Below are 24,021 nucleotides of genomic sequence, written 5' to 3' on the forward strand. Positions count from 1 at the left end.
ATTAATAAGTCCCATCACTAGAGATAAGAACAGTGGCAATGGTGTGAAATTTGCTTTTTGTAGTGTTTGAAATTGCAAACTCAAGCTTGCATTATTTTTTATATATATAATATACATAAATAGATAAAGTATACATATGTGTGTGCATCTGATTATCCTCAGGCACCAGAGGTTTGTGGACACACCTTCTACAACTCAGTCTTTTGTTTCTAGAGATGTCGCTCCCCTTTCACAGGTGAAAAAATATTTCTTCCATCAAATATCCTGTGACAGCAAATAATTCAAAGAGAACAAATATCATTTAATTTAAGGTGGCTGGTTGGGTGGGGTGAGGGGTGATGGCACTGGTGATACTCTCTGTAGCTTAGAGATGTAATCTAGAGCTTTGATCTGGAGTTTAGAGCTTAGAATTAGCCAGACACAGGCCAGTGACCAGACATTGTACAGATTTTTTTTTCCCCATAGCTGATGGAAAAGCCTTATCATGACCAACAGAGAGGGAGATAACGAGAAAGGGAATTATGTCTGGCTGGCACAGATTCTTCAGAAAGACTTTGGCTTTTCAAAAGCTCCTAGAACTTCTAGAGAAAGAAGTGGGATAGGGACAGGTTAAGGCACGGAGGTTCAAATAGGTCGAGGAGGAGACTAGGGGAAATAATTCTGGAGATAGATAGACATATATATATATATATAAAATATAGTTTCTTTGGCTGCTGTAGTTTTTTAAAAACCTCATACAATCATGGGAGTGGGTGGGCTGAACCTAGCTGAAGAAGCTTGGAGTATATTAAGCAAAGCATGAATAGAAAGAAAAACAAAATAAACACACACAGAAACAAGTGGTGCTGGTATCCCAGAGGGAGGAGGAACATTGTGAACTAATTTTCATACTGCTCCTCTCCTGCTTTTCTCTGCCATGGTCCCAATAGTTTAGTTCTGGCTTTTGTTTTGTTTTTGTTTGCTTTTTGCTTTTTTTTTTTCCCCCAGCAGATGAAGAAATGACAGAGCAGGAGAGGTGTCTTATGGTTTTTGATTTCTTCTTAGGCCTGTTTAATAAGTGTTTTTCCTCAGTTGACTGTTGGCACCTGGTTCCTCTGTAAACTATACTCCTTGGCTTTCAGTCTCAGGTTGGCAATGCTGTTGGCCATGCTGATGCCCTGTGCAGGGCTATTGTTGGCACATGTGGCAGAGTAAGTGGCCATGGCGCTGTAGGGACAAAGGAGAGAGCAGGGAGAATAACAGGCATTAGTTTCACAAAGCCGCAAGTCCATGCCCCAGATGGAGGTACTCCCGGGATGGGGGCTGGAGGGGGTGGGTGGGCTGGACCAGACGACGTCTAGGGTCCCTCACCGCCCCAGCTTTCCATTAGTCTAAGGCCCTTGGAAAAAAGTGGCCATGTTTTGAAGGGCAGGGAAAAGTGATGTGGAGCGAGGCAAGGGCAGGGAGGGGTATTGGCTGTGCTGGATACAGTGAGTAATGATTTATTTCTGGGGTGAGAGAAGAAAGTAGCTCGAGTTGAATAGCAGGTGTTTCATCAGCTGACTAATTAAAACAGTATTTAATCTCTCTTCCTACCTCCCTCCCCAGCAGGGGTTTGAAAAGAAACTAAAGGGAATTTTGCTTCTCCATTCTGGGTAGCTGACCTTAATGCTAACACATTTTAGATAATTAATAAATGCTATTATAAATAAAGTGCTTTGGAGAACCAAACGACCCAAGATAACTTCTCTGCCATCCTTCTGATTTACTGGTTGTTAGCACCAAGCATTGTCAAATTAAGAGGTTCCTATTAGCCTCGATTTTATAACCTTTCCTCAAAAGCACTCACAAAAGTGGCTCACACTGCCTTTTTGGGTCAGTTATTTTGGAAATGTTTAAATCTTCTAGATAAACTACTAAAAATCTCCATTTCCAGCATTAGTGACTGACCTCAGAGGTCACTGTTTCTGACCGTCCTTATTACTGAGGAAAACTTCTAGTTTTTCATTGTCAGAGATTCCAATTAAGACCTGCTGGGCAGAAATTTGTCATTGGTAGGTTTCTGTTAATTGTACCCATGAATCTTTTTTAAAGAAAAAAGAAGTGATTTCATAGACTGGGATGAAAATTACCCTTTACTTTATATGAAGCCATTAGAAGGGTACTCATCTTAATTAAATGAAAATGTTTCCAGTTGTTTTTAAGAGTATCAAAATCCTTTTTTAACTGAGCTTTGGAATGGTTAGACTTATAAACGAAATGACATGGGATTTTTTTTCTGTTGCTCGTTGCCTGCATTCCAATTGAATTTTGTCAGCCACCTAGGAGCTGGTGGCTCTGGGGATCAAGTGACAAGATCAGAAAGAGAGAAAACTAAAGCCGCCGTAATGTGGAGAACATATCATTGACACTTATTTGGAGCACCACGTAGTTAAGATTCACTGTAAACTATTTTAGCTCAGTTACTAGCAGTCAACTCAAGAAAATTAAAGAGACAGAATTCGATCACTAGGTCTTTCCAGAAATACACCTTTAATTTAAGATTCTTATAGCAGTAGTTGATGGGTATGGGTGAGTGTGTGTGTGTGTGTGTGTGTGTGTGTGTGAGAGAGAGAGAGTCAGCACAAGGAGGAAGACTCAGAGGGATTACAAAATAATCCTACTTTCTTCTATTTCATTTTGCCCTGCTTCACTCTCACTCATCATTTCTGGGTAGATGGCCTTAACCCCCTAGACAAGGTTAGGTTCTTTCACCCCGTACTTTAGCACTCAATTCGATTTTAACCAATAATTTGGTATCTATCACTGTCCTCAACTCTAAGCCCCATAGATGAGATACCACATTAGCCTTGATCACAGCTACACCCTTAGGTAGAGCAGACGCCATACCTCATACACGTTCAGTGCTCCATGAGTAGACAAAAGACTGAGAAATAGCTAGAGTATGATGAACGTGGCTCCTGCTCAGTGTTGTTGACCTCTGTCATCCTGCTGTAATAATCTCTTAAAACAATCTTATCAATATGCTTTCACTCTTAGGAACTAGTTATTATTGTGAAATTTGCTATTTTTTTCTTTTTTTTTTTTGCAGTTTTTGGCCAGGGCTGGGTTTAAACCCACCACCTCCAGCATATAGAGCCGGCACCCTACCCTTTTGAGCCACAGGCACCGCCCGCTATTTTATTGTTTCTGAGACAGTCTCAAGTTATCGCCCTGGGGTGAGTACTGTGGTGTCACAGCTCACAGCAACCTCAAACTCTTAGGCTTAAGTGATTCTCTTGCCTCAGCCTTTCAAGTCACTGGGACCACAGGCGCCTGCCACAATGCCTGGCTATTTTTTTTTTTTTTTTGTCGCAACTGTTGTTGTTTAGCAAGCCCGGGTTTGAACCGCCAGCCTCAGTGTATGTGGCCAGTGCCCCACCCACTGAGCTACAGGCGCCATCCTGAATTTTGCTACCTTAATAGAAAGAAGAAAATCAAAGGGCGTGACAAAAGCAGGGGCTGATGATTCTTGTGTCCATCAAAAAATATCCTTTCACACTAAAAAAATAAATGAATATTCCATTTATACTTACACAACAGATCGTGCAGTCGAAACTCATAGATTATCGTTTCTACTACTGCATACTAAGGGACAGAGGCAGAAGAGTCCCCAGGTAAGGTAGGTTTAAATCAGATATGAGATAAATGACCAGAACCCATTAAAATGGGACAAGTTTTTTTTCCATTTTTGGTTTTGGTTGGTTTAGAATGTACCAAGAAATGTCATCTTTTTCAAAACCCATATCCACATCATAATTTAGTTACTAGATGAATTACATGTTTCCATTCAGGCTTTTACCAAAAATGTATACAAACCCATAAAAACCTACACACAAGAAATTTCTAGGACATGCCAATCCAACAGAGACTGTCGGATTTGGGAAATGTACCTAAATCATAGATTATTTTTAGAACAACCCAATCAACCTTTCTCAATTAGATGAGAGAATCAACTCCTAATGATGATACATAAGTTACATATATTGCCATTTTAAACACACAGGAGAGAAGTTAGAATTATAAATTATCCGTATTATTTAAGTCCTAAGAATAAAATTGAACGGCTTCTGAAAACAGATGGTTAAAACTTCATTAGAGAGCATAAAGAAAAATTCTCTTGTAGGCTGTTTAGTATTCTTTTGAGTACTTGGCCTTGTTTTCTGAGGGGTATGTTTATCATCCTTGGAGATTCTGGACAAGCAAAGTTCCTGTTGAATAGAAATTTGCCATTTCTTGATAAGCAAAGATATGTTCCATTTCCTTAGCAGACAAAAGGAAAAGAACTTTGGGGGGATTATTTTAGTTTACTGAATATGCTATTACTGCTTTCCAGAAATGTCTCCTAGAGTAGCAATTGTAGGTTCGTATAACCATTTTTGCCATAGTCACTTGAGTCTACTAACTTAATCATCTGATATTCTAGTCTGGAGACTTAGCATGATAACGAAGTCCTTTTGGAAACAGTGAGTTGCTCTCACTAATGCAGGCCAGATGGTCATATCCCAAATGAGTGTTGAGCCACTTCCTAACAACATAAAAACAAATTAATGGGAATCAGGATCACACATGGCACCGAAGATTGGATATTCACTGAGACATTTTTCACTTAAGTGGCAGACTGAATTTTCACACCAGAGAAGAGTGCTTCTTCTCTGCCTCTGATATGGCAGTGCTGTCATAAGAACACCATTGCACTATAAGTCTGCAAAAATGTCTCCTCAGTATCCTGCAAGTCTGTGGGGATTGAGAATAAAAAAGCAGTTGATTTTAATGAGTAAAATTTACAATTCCGTAGGAACTTGACAGGTGATAACATTCTTTCTTGATAAATGTTTAGGAAAGTTATAAACTTTCTAAAATCGACCTAATTTATTCCAGCATCCCATAGCCATAAGAAGTAGGCTAACAGAACAAAAGCCATCTTAACTCACAGACTCTTAACAAGTGCTCAGAATATAGAATCCTACAAATAGGAATCCCAGAGATACCTTGTGCCCATATGAAAAAATTACAAGTCTGTTTTCCCCTCTGCATTTGGACATGGGTCTAATTTCTCAGCTTGAGCTAAAAGTACCATAGAGACAAAAGTTAGCAGTCCTTTGACATAAGAGAGACAAGCAAAACTTGTTGCAGTGTAGAAAAGACAGAATTAATGGGTGGGTACTTTAAGAGTAATTTTAAAATGGCATTAGAAGATGGAGAGGACCTGCCTCCTAAGTGATAGCAGACACCAGCCACTTGAGCAGCTGTCAATCTGTTCATGACCACCTGCTGCTCTTGTCATGGAAACTTTTAAAGCTCTGTTGTTGGAAAAGAAAGAGAACACTGATGTGTTTTCTCACAAGCCCACTATCAATGAAGGTAATTACCTGTTTTCAACCTGTTTATAGGGCCATTCCAAACATGTGAAATGACCACTCCTGTCTAAATAGGATTAAGCTTCCTGGGATAAATAGATGAGATTGAAATGAATTGATCTGTACAGATTAAGCCCACGATAACAAGAGCCCGCTTAAAAACAGAAGATCCTGCCTTTCCATCTGGCCTTCTGAGTAAAAACTATTTATTTTTATAAGCAGGGGGCAGAGATGAGATGAGTCTTAGGCTGGAATTTATAGGGTTTGACTAAAGCACCATTTGTATTTGGCTTTGATCAAGTTCTTTCTGATGGTGACCAAGAAGCAACATTGCTAAATAAAGTGCATTGAGAAATTAGGGATTTTATAAAAAGAAATGCTTGAATCCCATCTGTTGATTCAGCACGTCAGCACTGGGAATTACACAGAGTTGACACATTTAAGTCAGTCTGAAATTATTCCTTCTCCTTATATGGAAATTTCTAGTAGATGCGGTTCAGCCATAGATAGTAGAATTCTCGCCACCAGCAGGGTTAGAACATAGTTTTCACTGGGGACAGATCATTTTAATCATTTCAACCTACCCCAAAAGGTTTTCATGAGAAAAAAATAATATTAAAATGTCTGCTGAACATTGAAGAAGTACAGACAATAATGTTCATACTACAATTTTAAAGTTAGCAAATTTACGGACAATGGTCCCTTAGTTTTCTAATCACCCATAGCCTAAGTCCTACAAATTACTTAACAATTGAGGATGGGTTGGGGAAAAAAAACCAACCAGACTCAATTTTTGACTCTTCCTTTGTTTTCTATTTGGCCCTTTTGGGCAAATGCTGGCAAGCTATTTTAAATTTCGCCCAAAGGCAACTCTGTGAGCCAGAGAAGTCTGTGAGCCTGCCTGAGATTCTAATCTTTCACCAGTTCAGGATTTTTTTCTCAGAGGCTTTCAAGATTCTGTGATGCATAGAAGTTGGAGACCATTTCTTCAGTTAGTTCTTTCATCAATGCAAAAACAGAGGTCTACTTGCTTCTTCTAAGAAAATTGAATTCCAGTTTCTTGTAGGAAAATGTATTGCCAAGGAGAGTTCCCATAAATCCTTTTGGAAGTGCTCTTTTGTAATTTAAATAACTATTTCTTAACTTCTGTTTTTGAAAATCAGAAGTTGATTTTTTTTTTTTAACATCTATTTAGCTCTTAGTACTAGGGACATTCAATTTGCAGTACACCCTCAGGGATTATTCTGCTATTTTTAACCTTTCTTTCTAGAAAGGTTTTTCCGTAAAGCCTCTTGCACCTTTCTATTGCAGCCAGATTTTCATCTATTTCTTTTTTATACGGGCACTTCGCTTACTTAGAGGTTCTAAACACCCCTGTGAGATAGAAGCAAGAAGGAAACTATGGCTAATTAATTTTAGATACAAGGTGACAGACGGTGATCCTACTGGCCTGAGGAGCAACAAGAGCCAGGACAAGAACATAGTTTTTCCACCCCGTATCTCATACCCTGCAGCCACTGAAGCCTCACTACTCAGAGTGTAGACCGAGGGTGGAAAGCATTAGTATCACCTGGGAGCAAGTTAGAGCTGGGAACTCGCAGGCCCAGCCTAGACTTAGTGAATCAGAGCTCATGTGGGCAACACCATCCGAGGTGATTCCTGTGGGACAAGCCCTGCTCTAGACTAGTACGCACCACCCTGCATTGTGTGGACTCGTGTTCTCACAGCCCTGCTTTCCAATAGCATTTCCCCCTCGGTGGCCTTAACTGCTTACATTTCTAGGACTACAGCCCCCACTCTCTTCAACACACTTATTTCCCACTTACAACCCTATACCCCCATCACCACCCTCTTCCCCCTCTGACAAGTTACCTTTTTCAGTGTCTTCCGTTAGAATCCGTTATGAAGCCCCTCGTGTAAACAACATCTTGGGAGGGACGAGGATCTATTTTTGAAAGTGTGAAAGGGAGAAATGAGCCAAATGCGTTCAGCAGACGTCAGGCAGCACCATGACCATGATAAAATGAGGAGGGGGAGGAGGAGGAGGAGAAGGTTGGGGGAGGGAAACAGAAGCTTCTCTTTCACTAGCTTTCACATAGGCTCAGCCCTCCCTCTGGAAGGGACAATCCAGGCCAATGCTGCAGAGCCAGGCCATTCACCATCTACCTCTCATAGGAAGTGTGTTTCTGCAAAAAGATTTTGGTTGATCTCTGCTCCCCAAGAGGCAAAGCACTGCACAGAGCAGTGAGTCTGAATGATTCTGGTGCTTGCGTGTGTGCTTTCATTCTCACGATTTGCCTAAGAAAAATAGTTCTGCAGTAAGCAATTGGTGTCTGTTCCAAACATAAGATTCTTCCCATCAGCTGCAGGTGCATAAAGAAGGTGCCTACCAGGACAGAAGTGTCCACGTTAGAGGGTGCATTGTCCCCTGGAGACTCAGTTGCCTGCCTAGCACTAAGGTGCTCAAGGGAATGAATGAGGTCACAACATGCTATAATTACAGTGCACTGTATGTCCTGGGTGGCCAGGGACAATCTTGGTGTATATCTATTGTCCTGCTAACATTATTAACAGCACTCTCCTTTAATTCTCAAGAAAGGCCCAGTTTGAAGGATAAAATATGTAGCCACCACTCTGGGTATAAAAGACATCCAGAAAAATAATGTGCTGGCTACTTCCCAACTTGTAATTCAAACCATATGCAAATAACTGCTTTTGCACCTTGTTTCCTCCTTTCTTCTACCAGAGGGGAGTTGAAGAAGTCAGTTAAGTCTCCTCTCTGGAAAAACTGCTCACTGTCCCTGGGTGGTATGATTAAGCCACATCCTTTGGCCCATTGGACTGCCCACACACCCTGGAATGTGGACCTCAGCTGCAGACACATGTCACTGACCTGAGACAGACCTTAAATCCAAAAGGGCTGTTTAGTTTTCCAATCTTATACTTTTTGCTACTTTCAATACAATGCAACGTCTACTTTGAATGAAAATGTAGTTTCCAATGTGGCTGAATATGTTGGCTGAAAACAGACATCACAGCACTAGTTCTAATTTTGCTTGCTGAAGAATTAAACTTGGGCAAATGTTCAGTATTATGGAACCACAGCAAGGACAGAGCTATCACACAGGACTGTTCCAGCAATTAATGAAGAGAAATGCCTTTTAATGAATGTCACACTGAGACAACTAACTTGACATAACAGTACCAACAGGAGCAGTGAGGTAATTTTCCATAATACAAAATGTCTATCATATCCTCTGCTTTTTGTCACTTGTTTTTCTTTCATATTTCCTTTACAATAGTTACATTTCCTGACAAGCTTCAAAGCGTGAAATCGTAACATGTTTTGGTTCTAAACATAGAAGAAAAATCTCCAAGAAACAAAACAGCCACTTTTAGAAATTAACCAAAATATAAACACTTCAGTCAACATTGGGTCAAAAGACATTATCATTGATTCAATGATGTCAATCAATTACACCATCACTTTTCTACTTATATCTGGAGATAAATTCCTTCTTCATATGCAATATGAACACTCAGAATTCTATGGAGTTGTTTTAATTAATTAATTTGTACAAAGTCTGTATCTAAGAGAGAAATGATATAAAAGCATACCATTAAAAAAAGTACTAGGTTATATGATTTTAAGGGAAAAGAGCAAAATACAAAATAATATATACACTAAGGCTACACCTATGTAAAATATTGAACTCTAATCAACAAAAACGAACCAACTCGTTATGCCGAGACGATAGAAAATATGGGTGTTTTTGAAAATGTAAAAATGTATCTAGTATTTCTACATAGTCTTTCCAATTAAAATAAAATATTTCCCCAAAAAGCATACATAACTTGTCATGGTCATAATTTCAGCTAGATGCCCCTCTACAAAATACAGATGATGCAGACACTGAGGCTTGAACTTCTGCTGAGGTTCAGAGAGTATAAGCCCGTGTTAATTCAGGAAGGATTCCATCCCCATTCATGCGGTGTGCTTTGCTGAGCTCTCTCACTGTTAAGGACCACGTGGCAGCCATCTGGATGGTTTATAGCTGATGTGAAAAGTTCTTAAGGACCCAGGCCACAAAAGGAGCAATACTCTCTGGTCGTGACCAAATACAAACCAGAGATTTTGAACTTCAAGCTTTGTTTGACCCACACCTACTTCCCAAGCCATTTTGTGGGTCTATGCGCTACCAATATTTGTGAGAGAAACAAAGCTGCTTTCCATTTATTTAAAATATTAAAGAATATATAACATCGAACTGGTCTTCAAAAATGTATTTTTAGTAAATCTTATGGGATTGAAGTCTCAATTTTAAAGAGGACACACAGATACAACTAATCTTTCAAAATCAGTAAAGCGTCCCAGGTCTGAATGCAACAGAGCCCAGAATAGGACCTTCCTGGACTTGAGGTCTCTAAGCACTAAGACCCAAGTAATTCAGGTTTAGTTCACAACTGGATATAAAAGAAATTTCCAAATGCATTTATGGTCTTTCTCTTAAGGAACGGATTTGGAACAGAAAGAACATGTAGGTGAGGCTTTTTGATCCAATTAATTAGCATGATCAAAACCTTTGAAAAACATTTGCATTTCACAATTGTGCATTTCATGTCAGGAGTTCAACTTCAGCTGGGATATTTAAAACCTCTGCCTAAACAAATAATTAACCATAACAACAAAAAGGTAAACTAAAACATAGTAAATGAACTTGTGAATACTTCTTCCTCCACTGAAATCAGCCAGAGAGAACATATGGTCTTGACCCGGTTTCTCAGAATACTCAGGTTTAGTTTCAAGAGAAAGCCCTCTAGACTAATCCAATGTGTTAGGCACTTGTCTCAGCTTCCCTCTGGCATAAAACCTGAATTTTCTGAACAGCTTAATAAATGGAGGTTAAAACCTCTCTAGGAAATTAAAATAGTACTCTGTTATTTGTTTCTTCAAAAATTTTCACCCTTTTTAATATAAAAGTCTAGGGTAAATTGTACATTCTTCTTTTATTTAAAAGACACACACACACACACACACACTAAATCTTGAGACAGGTAGACAAGAATTAGCAATAGAATAGGAAGGCACTTGGGCTCCTAAGATATCACCACCTACTAACAAAAAACTGTGGCCAGAATGAACTTGGGTTTTCTTTCCTTCTCTCTCAGTTGTCTTTCTCTCTCTCTCTCCCTCTCTCTCTCTCTCTCTCTCTCTCTCTCTCTCTCCTTCTTTCTTTCCTTCCTTCCTTCCCTCCCTCCCTTCCTCCCTCCTTTAAAAGTTGAAATCAGTTCTACTTTGAAGTTTACCTTCAGTCCTATGCTTGAAACCTTACAAGTGAAGTCCCTACTTGAGCATAATAAACAAATTTATCTTAAATTTGGAAATGGGGTAAAGTTTTGTTCCAGAAGTGATTGCCAGAGAGACACTGGGCACAGCTTAACGATCTTTTCTTTTAGATTCTTCCCCATCTTTGAAACCTTTGCAAGAGTTCCTGAGTCCAAGAGGAGATTGCGGCTGGCCTGCCTCTCTCTTCTGCCCCAAACCCTGCTCCTGGGGCAACTAGTAAGCTCCCGTGAAAATGTGGGGATGTCAGCAAGTTGAATGTCTCTGAAGAGGTTAACCCAGTAAGAAATGTCAGCCAGCCGCACAAGCAGCTTTAAAGGTGACCGGCCGCTGAGAAAATGTGGAAGTGGAGCAAGAGAGAGTAGGCCAGTCATTCACCTGTACGGAGAGGCTGTCCCCCAGGAGAGATAGTCGGTGGGTCTTGGAGCGGGACGAGGGACAATGGGCTGCTCCACAGCAGTCACGTCTCCTGAGTAGGACTTGAGGAGGGAAGCGTTCTTATTGGCCAGCATGGCTCTCTCATTCCTGCGGAACTTGGCTCTGCGGTTCTGAAACCACACCTGGGAGATTGTTAGGAGAGAAGGGCATGAGGAAGGAGAGGAAAAACATGAATACAATTCTGGTCAGTTTTTTTATATGTGTATATACTTTTATTTCAGATTAATATGAGGGTACAAGTGTTCAGGTTACCTTGTTTTTGTTTCTAAAGTTCAAGTTGTAGTTGAGCCCTTCAGCCAGAGGGCGCGCTGAACACCCTGACACTGCACATTAGGTGAGATCCCGCCAATCACTCTCCCTCTTCCCCTCCCCTCTCCTACCTCTCCTCTCCCCCTCACAACAATACTTGTGTTTTTCTTTCCTATGGGCATGTAGTTGTTTATATATTGTTTTCAGGAAACTTCTCTGAAGATGACAGACAAATATCCAATACATACATGAAAAAAGGCTCACCATCCCTAATCATCAGAGAAATGCCAATCTGGTTGGTTTTACTATACAATGCCTTCCCAAGGAAGGATACAGGATGGATTTCTTTTTGTTGCAGTTTGGCCTGGGCCAGGTTCGAACCTGCTACCCTAGGTATATGGGGCTGGTGCCCTACCCACTGAGCCACAGGCACCACCCAAGTATGGAATTCTTTTTAAGTCAATAGCAATAAGCCATAATCCTTCCCAGGTGGGAAGGGAATGTCTTAAGGGTTAAGACTTTTATAACAGGACCAGGAAGTTACTCCAGTAACCAAGCTTCCAGAGATAGCATCTGTGACTAATCCCTGGGACAGCAAAATCTGGGCTATAATCCCTCTTATACTTATAATCAAGAAAAAGAAGAAAAATTTCATTAGACTTCTGCCACAGATACAAAGACTTTTCTAAAAGTTTTTTTAAATTCTTCAAAATGGGATCTGCTTTCATAATACTCATTAGATATTTAAAGAAAATCTCCCTGCCCCCCAGAAGTAGATGCTCTAACAAAGATTTAAGAAGAAAATGATTTCTTTGGAAGGTGCAAGCAACACCATCAGGGGAGCAAGGAAATAACAGAGAAGAAAAGCAACCACTGAAAAGAGTGTGCTCCTAAAACCGCTATGTCTATGGCGGCCCAGTCCTGTGGAGACTCTAAAGATTGAGACTAAGGTAGGAGGAACACTTCCAAGTTATCCCTCCTGAGGGGCAAAGGAGCTGGTATTTGTACACTGGCTCCTGCCAGTCATCAGTTGTGGATGTCCCAGCACACCTGGAACACTGAACAATGACAGGACAGTCCCTTGAAGTCCTAAAAAGAAAGTTCTGGACCAGAAAGACAGATCCTAAAAATTGAAAGTTGACCTGACTATATTTAATTGCAGGGCTCAAGGGGATGTGGGTAGCACTGACAGCATCTGCTACAGCTAATTATAAACCTATCATTTATTGAGTGCAACCAGAGCTAGGAACTTATACAGAGTAGGAACCTATGTCATTTTTAGTCATCATGACAATTCCACATGTTAGGTTTTATTATTACTATTTTAGAGTTGTGGAAACAGGTTCGATGCGATTAAATACCATCATGTACCACATAACAGCATTTCAATTGACAATGTAGCTCATGTACAATGGTGGTGCTATGAGATTATAATGCTGTATTTTTACTGTACCTTTTCTGCATTTAGGTATGTTTCGATACATGGATATTTACCATAGTGTTGCTACTGCCTACAGCATTCAGTACAGTAACATGCCATACAGGTTTATAGACTAGAGCTGTATACCATGGCACCTAGGTGAGGAGTAAGCTAGACCATCTACTCTGGGTAAGGGTACTCTTTGATGTTCACACAGTGAAACTGCCTAATGATGCATTTCTCAGAACAGATCCCCACTGTTAAGCAATGCATCAGTGTAATCTGTTGAATTTCACACAAGTAATAAATGGCTGAGTTTCTGAACTCAAGAACACACAACTTATGATCATACAACCCTTCTAGACTTCAGTGGAATTTTATTCATTAATTTACTCAGTCAAGAAATCTTTATAAAGTGCCTGCTGCAGTCTAGGTCCTAAATGCTAGGAAGAAAAGCATGAGAAAAATTTATTGTCTAGTTTTAAGAAGCTCACAGTCTCTAAAACGAAGATGTAAAATTGAAAAACTGCAAAGCAAATATTTGAGGTACAATTATAGAATCATATAACAAGATATGGGAGAAGGAAATTCCATGGTATGGAGTGAGCTGTTGTTATAGGGGCAACACTCACATATGTAATCAGTACCCCACAGAGTTGTGCACCATGAAGGGCGTGGCTGGAAATCAACGAAGGTGGAGTCTGGACATCTCTTCCCTGGCTTCCCAGATTCCAGGCTCTTCCACTTTTAAGTGTTCTTCACATTTGCTATTATAGTTATCAACTTGAATATTAAAATAATAGGATCTATGCTCTGCTTTATGTTATCTGCTGGTTCCCTGTTACTCACAAAATAAAATGAAAACTTCTTACCATAGAACAAAGGCTGGAATTGAGTGATTTGTCCATCAATCCCACCACATCTTGCCTCACTCCCATCTCATGCACCAGCCCTCTATTGTTCCAACTCCTCCCCTAGGCCCAAGGCTATCTGAAGACTCTCAAAAGTGCTAGGCTGTTTCCCACCTACATATACTTACAGTAGGTGCTCTCTCTGCCCATGTCATTCATCCACTCTTTATCCTGGTGTCAAAGCCAATATTTTTTTTCCAAGATTAAACTTTGACATTGAACATGACTTAAAAGTTGAACATAGTTTGATAAAAACACTGGTTATACTACTTTAAAGATTTATCCTTGGATAATTAGTTAATTTATCTGCTTCTTTGTCCTCTGATCTATTGAAGATAATAATGCCTACATAGGATAGCTGTGAGCCTTGATCCAGAATAGATGCTTAATAGATATGTATTCACTCTCTTTTCCCCCAGGCAGATCACTTCATTTTTTTCTCTGGTCTATCATGAATTCCTTTAATGTAGGACTTTACGATATTGTAATAGTACAGTTTGTACATCTGTCTTCTCTTGCCCAGTCCAAACATTTTTAAGGAGAGTCATTGCCTTATTGATCCTCAGAAAACCAAAAATAGGTCCAAGGGTACACAAGGTACTTGATAAATTTTTGAGGAAATAAAGAAGGAGAAAAAGAAGGAAGAACAAGCAAATTTTGCAAAGATCAATCAAACATGGCCTCTATCCAAGATGACTCCTCAGTCCGGGATTGGGGTGGGAGGGGGGGTTTGACCCCCATATACTGCAATACAATACATGTCCTATTGTGATAAATGCCAAACATATAAAGAAGCCCAGAGTCAGAAGGGATTGGTTTAGACTGGGAAAGGAAAGGGTTTCCTGGAGGAAGAGTAATGTCATGGAGAGGGAATCCTATCATACTCAAACAGGAAATGTTCACAGCTCTGAAAGTCATTGGAATATAGTAAGGTAGGAAAGGAGGAAAAAAAAGTTTCAACATATAAGAAATTTTCCTGTTGCAATGGGGACAAGATAGTTCCCAAATTGTTCTTTCTCATTTTTTTAATTTCCATCATTGCCCTATTCAGATTTCCTTCTCTGAAATTTAGATGATCACCATAGCAAAAATGGCATTTTAGGTAACTGTGGAGAGCTGTTACAGTTGCTCATTTTAATGTGTCATAAAGATATAGGGTGTTTTGGAAGAAAAGAGGGGATTTCAAAGCATGGTTAGAGAGCTGTGGGAGTGGCATGGGGGAAGAGGGTGTGGGGAGGCACACTTACTTCATAGTTCTGAACTGGATAATGGGATGGAGGGAGCAAAACTGAGATTTGTCCCCATGGGTCACTCCTACTCGAGCCCCAAGGTATTGTCAACCAGTCACGGGGCACTCTCCCTCACACATTCCTCTAACCTATCTTCATAGACTCCATGAGACCACACCACTTCCTATTTTTCCACCGCCATTTTTCTTTTTGTCTCTTGAGGAATACTTTTAGATAAAGGCCCTATTTCTCCACAGGAAAAACGCCTTCACTTCAGGATGAAGGGAACTCCACATCAACTCAATGAGTGCCTCTCCTAGTGCCTTGTGGTGTAGACACCATCCCTACCCTAGGCAAGGGCCCTGGGTCTAGCTCAAGTCTTCATCAATCAAGAGGATTATCATTTGCAGAAAGAAATCCCTCACATTTGGACTAAACACAGATATACAAACAATGATTTCTTCAGGAAGACAAGACAGATTTGACCCACCCTTCTCATCCAATAGCAGCTTGCCACTGACAATATGGAAGAAATAAGATCTTTCAGCAAAGGGAGAAAAGCACTACCTGAAAAAGCACTTAGCTAGCAGACTATTCTTTATTCAAAGTCTTTCATGATGATTAAAAACATGAATCTGAATGTCTGGATTCAAATCTTATTTCAGCTACTTTCTAGCTGTATAGATAATGTCAACCTTTCTGTACCTCAGTTACCTCATTGGCAAGATAAAAATATACATGTCCACATCACTGAATTGGTGGGAGGATAAAAGAGACTAGTTATGTAAAGAACATGACTTGACATATCAGGGCTCAAGTAGGAATAATCATTATATTATTCTCATTGATGTTATTACTGCCAATAACTTATCAGTTGATGTATCTTGGCTTTAATGTTAGAAAGAATTGCTATTGTCTCTGTCTTACATGCCCTCACTCTCTTTCCCTTCTCAGAGACACTGTGAGGATGAATAAAATCCACTTAAATGTGCTTTTAACTCAGTTCCTAAGTATTCACTTCCCACTCCACAGGGCTCATGGTTATGCATGCTTTTAATAATTTTATTGAAGATTTGTGCATTCTCAAAGGCTGGGGAGGAAAGGTGAGGTGTGGAACAGAGAGTTAGTCTCTTCAGTCAGCCTTGAGCTCCCATGGAAGGCTGGAGGTGCAGTGTCAAACGTTTAAAGGGACAATACATGTATCATGAGTCTGCAAGATTTGGAAACTGTGGGGAAGAGAGGGACCACCAGCAAGGAATATTGGCTCTACTTACAGTCATTTGCCTTGGTTTTTAAAAATGCTTTGCTGTCCAAAGAAACACTGCTAGAAACTGGATTCTATCCTTGCACGGACCATATGTAGCCCTGTTAGTACTGGTTCCAGTCTAAAACTTACAGCTTGTGTTTTTAAACAGTGCCAGCTCCCCCAGCCTGTTACCTGCACTCTGGCCTCGGTAAGGTTCACCCGGCGGGCGAGGTCTTCTCGCACGAAAGCGTCAGGGTAGTGTGTCCTCTCAAAAACGCGCTCCAGAGCCTGCAGCTGGCTGCTATTGAAGGTCGTCCTGTTCCTCCGCTGCTTTCTCTTCTTCTTTTCCTCTGAGTTCAGCTGATCATCTAGTAAAGAAGAAACTGATGAGAAGGAGCCAAGTTCACTTGAGGAGTCTTGGTTAAAACCAGGACTGCGTTATCTACAGTCAGATAGATCAGGACTAGTGCCACTGCACCATCAACCCAAGCTAACGTTAGCCAGGGACTCATTCCCTGAGGACCCAAGAACAGGAACAGTGCTGGGAGACCCCTGAAAGGGTTTCACTCAAACTGAGTTCTAGGGCTCTGAGATTTTTAGAGACCTTTCGAGAATCCCAACCCTAGGATTTCTCCTTGATTTTCCCTGAGTTTCCCAATCTTGGCAAGCTAATAGTCACACAGCCCACCCAGAACAGTCAGAGAGTCCCACCACTCCTGTCCTTTGTCCCCCATCCAGTTCAATCAGGAGTGATGGATGTGTGAGTTCTAGCAAAATACCAGCTGTGCTAACACCTCCATCAAATCGTCTCCCTGCAGCCTGAGTTACTGCATAGCCTGTGTTGATCTCAGATATACAGTACTGAACAGCCGAGGCCCGAGTCATATGCTCTGACAACCTAGACTCACATTTCCTATGGCTTCTCCCCAGGCAGACTCAGCCCAAAGAAAATTCTAATGCTGTGGGATGATGATGGGGAGAAAGAAGAGGTTGGCCACTTGTTCCATGTTTAACAAACAGAAAGCACCTCTTAGTTATTTTTCTAGCATGTAAAGTCTTTTGATCCTCTCTGACTATGAACACACAACACACTTAAACTACTAGCATGAATCATGATGTCCTAAGAATAATGACACCTACCTTAGTTATAATATTATTCTTATTAAAGATTGAAGGCATGCATTAGATTATATGTGGATTCAAAGTGTAGCTTAAATCCAGGAGCTCCTAGCCCAGACCTCTCAGTTCATGATAACTGAGCATTGAACTAAGTCTTTTTGCTAAGAGATTCTTTCTTCATCAATGCTGCCTTATGAAGGGATACCCTTGGAGCTTAGACGAGAGACTGCACATTTCCTCCTGATAATTAGAGCACACAGATATAGTAAAGGGCTCTCTGAATTTGTTTCCAAGGAAAACATGAAACTTCTCTTATCCTTAGAAGACTGTTTCTGTAGAAAAGAAGAAAATCATTTTATCCAGGCCAGATTCCTCTAGCCAAGAAGCTGCTGACATCCATTCTCTCTGCTTCATAGTTATGCTTAATTCATAACCTCTTTGGTTTTTCACATTGATGGTGTCTTAACTAGGACTCCTGCTTTGCTGGGCACTTTTGTGGCACTCTCAATAAGAATGTCAGATCAATGGCACCTTGAAGATGGAACCAAATTACTCATAATCTGGGCCCTCTATCAAGACCTTCCAATAAACATCACTATTTGGCTATTGACAAAACTAGTTTCCAATATTATCATCACTCAAATTCAAACACCTAGGATCAAATACCTTTCGGTAATTGTCTTGCACTTGTATTCGCCTATTTAAATATTTGGAAGAATTGCTCTGATTCTTTTCCCCAAATTCTTTTGTCTGCAATATTGCACTTCAGATCTCTCTAGGTCATCTAGGCCTATGTGACAGCATTATAACCTGAATTTTATGTCCCCGATTAGACAGAATGTCTGCAAAAAATTCTTAGCTTCCACACCTTCACCAAATTGAAACCAATTACAAAGACCTCAGGCTACTATTTTTAATCATATAAAGGAAATCCCTCACTAAGCCAACCCCATGATTTGTTTTCTTTCCCTCAGAGAAAATTCTTTCCCAGGTATAACCATGAATTCTAAATCTTTTATGCTGTTTTGTAAGCCTATTTCTTCTTGTCCCGCCAAACTGTGATCAAGACCAAGAATATTTTATGTTTTGCTCTTAGTATTACAACCTGCTACATAATCTCAGCAGTTTCTTTGAAATCTTCCACTGTTCATTCAAATCCCACTGACTGTCCACCATAAACCACCAATTCCCCTGACATGGGAGTAAGGGAAATGGAGAATTATAGTTTATGACAGGGAATAAATAGCTATGATGACCTGAAACGAGTCCAGCAAAAGTTTCCCAGTGAATGTTCTTGTTGTTTTTAACAAATGAAAACACCAGCCCAGATCATGTTGAAGGTGAGAAAAGACATGCAAATCACAGAGGTCCGGGGAGTCTGGATCTGGCAAATGTCCTTCAAAGTGCAAGAATAATAGAAAGAAACAGTGAGCGGGCAACAGAGGCAGCTCCAGCAGCAGCCTTCTGCTTGTCTGTCTTTGCTCACTAATCACAAAGCCTGAGCTCCCTGTTTCTCCCCAAGAATGCAGAAGAACTTCACCCAGCCCGGTATCTCCAGCAGCACAAGGGGAAACATAAACACTGTGGAGATCTACAAACGCAGGGCATCTGAAGGACCTGGGATAAACACATTTATCAGATTCTGGGCTCTGGTTGAATATCCAGGAGAGAAAGCAGTGTCTTTTTATCATTGTCTTATAAACAGCTACAGGGAAGGTTGATTTGGGAATAGGCTGCCTAAAGATCCTAATGTCCAATTGGACGTTAATAGGCATCTCATTCTTTGAAATTCTGAAGTGGGTAAGAATCACCAAGCTGCATAATAACTACAGGAGATATAGATGCGTTTTCATTGAAATCATAATGTTTTAGATCTCAGGTGTTTATGGTTTTTTATATACGTATCAATGATTGAGTAAACTGCAACTATGCAGTAACTGGCACTCTTTTAGGAAAGACAAGCAAAATGACCTTGTGAACAGGTGCAGTCCTGCTGCAAATCATGAGTCGTAAAATATTGGCACCTAAAACTTCCCAAGAAATTGTCTAATCCAACCCTTTTACTTTACTGATGAGTTAATTGAGACCTAGAAGAACAATGTGACTTGCCACAAATCACAATGGAAACACGGGCCTCCCAGAAGCCAGGACTCCTAATTCCATTCTACTTGTTAGTGCAAATGACAATAAACACTCTGTGCAAGAGAGAAACAATAAAGCATCAGAGACATACCTGGAAACTTCCGCCCCGGGAAAAGACTTATGGGAAAGACATATTTTTTCAAGCTAACTATTATAAATAGGATCTGAGAAAGAGGGTCACTGTCCATTGCATGTTGTCGTTCCTACCAGAGTAGCCAGTAAAAAATGCAATCATTTTCATTAAGAAGAGCTATTCAGATCCAGATGTTTTTACATTCTCCTTTTTCATGGCCTCTGTGAGTCTTTGCTTCGTCAATTAACTTTGTGCAGGGTTATTTTACCATAGTGATACACACCTATCTTCTATCTATTCCCACAGCTATACTGGCACTTCTCTTACATGTCAGGGCACAGTTCAAAATCTCCATTTCCTAAGACACATTTCAAATCTTACCTCCTCCTCTATAAAACTTGACTGATAGCTCTAAGCCAGATCTTCCCTTTCACAATATTCCAATACATATTTGAGTTTATCATTAAATACTTTTTTAAAATGATGGTCCAACTCTTTTTATGTAATAATTTTGTCACCTTCATGCATTCAGGTATTTCTACAGAAAAAAGATAGGGTCCCATGATAAATTGAATGACAATAAAGGTTGAAAGAGTTAAAGCGGCAGTGCAGTATGAAAGCAGTCCCGGGTTATTAGACCCTTACTGATTCATCCAGAGTTCTGAAGGGCTGAGTAATTTTTCAATCCCAATCCTTCTTCTTAATAGTACATAGCAAATAATTAAGTTAGCAGTATTTTGGGTGCTGGATATTTTTCTCTGGCTGAAGGGTGAGCTTCTCTTTCAGATAGGTTAGTCATCAGATTTAGATAAGGTATATGTTTTGTGGTCTAATTCCTTGGTAAATGCAGAAATGAGTCATTCCTTTTTATCTCTTGCTAAAAATGCAACTCCAGCATAAATGAGTGATTTAAACAAATAGAAACACACACACAAGCAAGAGGTTGTAAAGAGAATGGCATTTCCCATAGATCAGGATGTCCAAATACATAGGAAGCACTTCTCAAGGAAAGTAAGCCAGGAGCCCAAGCTAGGACACCCACTGTGTGGTCAAATACATAGGAGTTAAAGAGAACAACCCAGCCCTGCCCTTGGCTCTAGCATGAAATTCACTGTGAACTCCTCTTGTGGCTGCCACAGTTGCACTAGAGAGAGGGTAGAGAAGACAGCATGAAGTGCCATCCCCAAGTATGAGGACCTGGCAGCATGGGGTGAACCCTATTCATCCTTGCACTCCCCATGCTGGCTTCAGTTAACTCCAAAGTTCCTGACCCTCTTCTTCTCCTCTGCACCCTGTGGGAGGAAACCTTGCAGATCCCAAATCCATGGTCGGCCAAATGTAATTTAAAGGTAGAGTAAAAACATATTTTAGGAATAAAATCAGAAGAAAAAATGTGTTTCCTATGCCTCGGTCATATCCATTTGGGAAAAAATCTGATGCAAGATTTTCCCAAAAAATGCCAGCTCCAGTAGCAGAAACCGACTACCACATCAAAGCTTGTCATCTGCCTCTCGGTTGAAAGCATGGCAGGCAAACGGATCTAAAGTGCAGCCTGCTGATCATTTTATGGGCATTGAAGAATGTTTTCAAAGGAACTTATATTGCACAACAGCTACTTACTTTAATGGGATTTGTGTGGTTCAGGCTCTGTAACCTTTGGAAAATTGAAAGGAAGTATAATTGCAAAAGCCACTAAAAACTGCTTAGTTTTTATTGCAAGGCCTATGAAAAGCAGCAGAATACAGCTGTGGCCCTCATTTGAGTTTCTTTGGTTACACCGAGTTGTAACTGAAATTAAGACAGCATCTTTGTAATATGTGCCCTGATAAATGGCACCTGGGTCACTTCACTGGAAAGACTGTTGCAATGACCAAAGCTGAGTTTAGCAGCACGCCCACACTATCCTTACAAGCACTGTCCTTGAATGGTCTCCCAGCATGGAACCCGGCAACTGTTAGGAGTGGCCAAGTCTCTGCCAATACAAATACCCAACTGCGGGGCTATGGTTCATTTCCAGGTGTATTGTCACCTGTCAGAGCCTGAAGTTTGTATGGTGATCTTGGAGGGGTGTATTTTTTTCCTTTACTGTGGGCTTTGCATAGAACTAGTTTATTTTTAGCCAGGTATCCCTTTACACCTTAGAAAACAGCATTAAAACGCCTGTAGCTCAAGTGGCTAGGGTGCCAGCCACATACACAGAGGTGGCGGGTTTAAATCCCACCCGGGCCTGCCAAACAATGACAACTACAACCAAAAAATAGTTGGGCATTGTGGTGAGTGCCTGTAGTCCCAGCTACTTGGGAGGCTGAAGCAAGAGAATCACTCAGGCCCAAAGAGTTGGAGGTTGCTGCGAGCTGTGACGTGACAGCACTCTACCCAGGGTGACAGCTTGAGAGTCTGTCTCAAAAAACAAACAAACAAACAAAAAACCACCTTAAATGTAATTTTGGGGAATGATATATGTTCTTTGGAGGATAAAAATCCTCTGAAAGTTTGAAAAAGCATATTTTTGAATGGTTTTGATCAAAAAGTTGAGTTAGTGGCTCTGTGTAAAGCTACAGTGGTTTTGTGTAGACACAGCTCAAAATCTAAGTCCCTCAGTGTAACCAACCCCACTGTGAAACGGAAAACACTTAAGACTATGAGGGTCTGGAATGTAATTTGCACTGATTTTGACTTGTTCATCTTATGTATTTCCTTTCACCTCTCTAGGACAAATACATTTCTATAGAGCCAAAAATATTAACACAGTCCAGATCACTTTATCTGCTTTAACTTTCTTCAGACATTTTTCCTAAGGGATTTCTGATCTGAACTCCCAAGGCTATCCAGCACAAAGCAAGCCTTCTCAAGCAGTTTCATACTGGAATTCTACTTTCTTCTGAAGCTATGTTGGTAATTTCCCTCATGTCCATGTGACTGTGAGTCTGTTTTAGACTAACTATACAGCACAATGTGTGCACTTGTGCTTAACTGACACTCTCATCAATGCTCAGTAAATACAAATTAATAATCAGACGTGAAGTACTTATGCTTCACATATGATCACTAGAATTCTTACTGAATTCTACCTCCAATTTCTCTATAGATGAATCACTGATTAACTTCATTTTACTCAATTCATTGCAGGATGCCCCCAAAAAGTAGAAAATAAAATCTTTGTATCAGACCCAACTAACTGGAACTGGGGAGGAAACACGATAAAGAGCAGAAAGGAAGCAGCCTGGAAATGAGAACAGCCTGTGTTCTCCTACGGACCCTGCGCTGACCGGACCCTGCGCTGGCCGGACCCTGCGCTGACCGGACCCTGCGCTGACCGGACCCTGCCCTGGCTGGTCATGAGGCCTGGGACAAGATGCTTCTCTTCCCTGAGCCTCAGTTTTTAAAACAATAAAATTAGAATGAGACGAACTATATCCCAGGGTCACCTGAGCATTTAACAATTACCTAAAAGACACGCAGTCTGGCACACAGTAGTTATTTGGGAAGTGTTGCTACTAGTATGGCTGCTATGATTTCTCTTCTCAAATGGCCTACTCAAACCCATGGCTGCTGTTAATTTTGTCTTCTCCTCACTGTTAATATTTAGCTACTCAGTAAGATTTCTATCACAGAATAACTGGAGGGAAAGTAAGAAAGCCTTTCAAATATGTTGAGATGGCCAAGTCAGGTTTGATGGAGAGCATGACGGAACTCAGAAGCTGGAAACATGAATAAAAGCTTTAAAACTTAGCAAGAATTGAGATACGATGATAGACTGAAAATTGCACACAGAAAGTATGCAAAGGTGTTTGACCCAAAAGTACTATTTGGGATACTTTTCTGCTGTTAGTCAATTCCTGGCTTTTGAACAAGCTAATTTTCCTTCCTAAATTCAAATTTTGAAAAGAACCAGAGTAAGTAGATTCTAGCACTTGGGCATGTAAGCAATTGATCCCTTTAACAGGCAATCTCAATAGAAATTAGTAGAAATTAAAAATAATTTAAAAAAAAAACCCACACACACGGGGGAGGGGGGGGGGAGGAAGGCCAAAGGCTAAAGACAGGCTATGAAAATTCAATTATTTCCCAGCATTTGCTTTGGGTTAACTAATTTGGTTGCCACATGTCTAAAAAAACAAAAGTTGGTTCATATTACTCAATATTTATTCAGTGATTTTTTATTTTTAATGTCTGAGCCCTTTGGTAAATTCCGAAAGGATAAAAAGAAACCAAGGAAGGCAAAGTTCTGGGGAAAGAGTGAGTTCCGACTGAGATTTTTAAACGCTTTCTAAGCTTGCCGTGTTCCAGGTGTGTGGTCCCCTTGGAAGGGCCTGGTATCCGACTAGGAATTTGCCTGGGATTACAAACAGAGCTCTGGGTGAGGCACAGCCCCTAGCCCTCTGCTGGTGAGCTTTTCCCTTTGTAGTGAGACTGTTGTCACTTTGTGAAAGACACAACATCAATCTTGACATTACCAGTGGAAACTGGTA

At 40.5% G+C, this 24,021-nt stretch overlaps 1 protein-coding gene across 2 annotated transcripts in view; it reads right to left on the bottom strand.

Annotated features, from left to right (window-relative positions):
• Positions 1–1,060: 1,060 nt before the first annotated feature.
• Positions 1,061–24,021, bottom strand: part of PRRX1 (paired related homeobox 1) — a 70,931-nt gene continuing 47,970 nt past the window's right edge. The window contains exons 2-4 of one of the 2 annotated variants that reach the window (XM_003785712.2): positions 16,408–16,583; positions 11,101–11,282; positions 1,061–1,206 (exon numbers count right to left, since the gene is read on the bottom strand). In XM_003785712.2, the coding sequence (XP_003785760.1) occupies positions 1,068–1,206; positions 11,101–11,282; positions 16,408–16,583 (497 nt within the window). In that variant the 3' untranslated portion in view covers positions 1,061–1,067. Of the gene's footprint in view, positions 1,207–7,256; positions 7,324–11,100; positions 11,283–16,407; positions 16,584–24,021 lie in introns of those variants that run through there. The other variant, XM_012802621.1, reaches the window with a different exon arrangement.

This window comes from Otolemur garnettii, unplaced genomic scaffold, assembly GCF_000181295.1.
Source record: "Otolemur garnettii isolate 467f Iridium unplaced genomic scaffold, OtoGar3 scaffold00016, whole genome shotgun sequence".
NCBI classification, from domain to species: domain Eukaryota; kingdom Metazoa; phylum Chordata; class Mammalia; order Primates; family Galagidae; genus Otolemur; species Otolemur garnettii.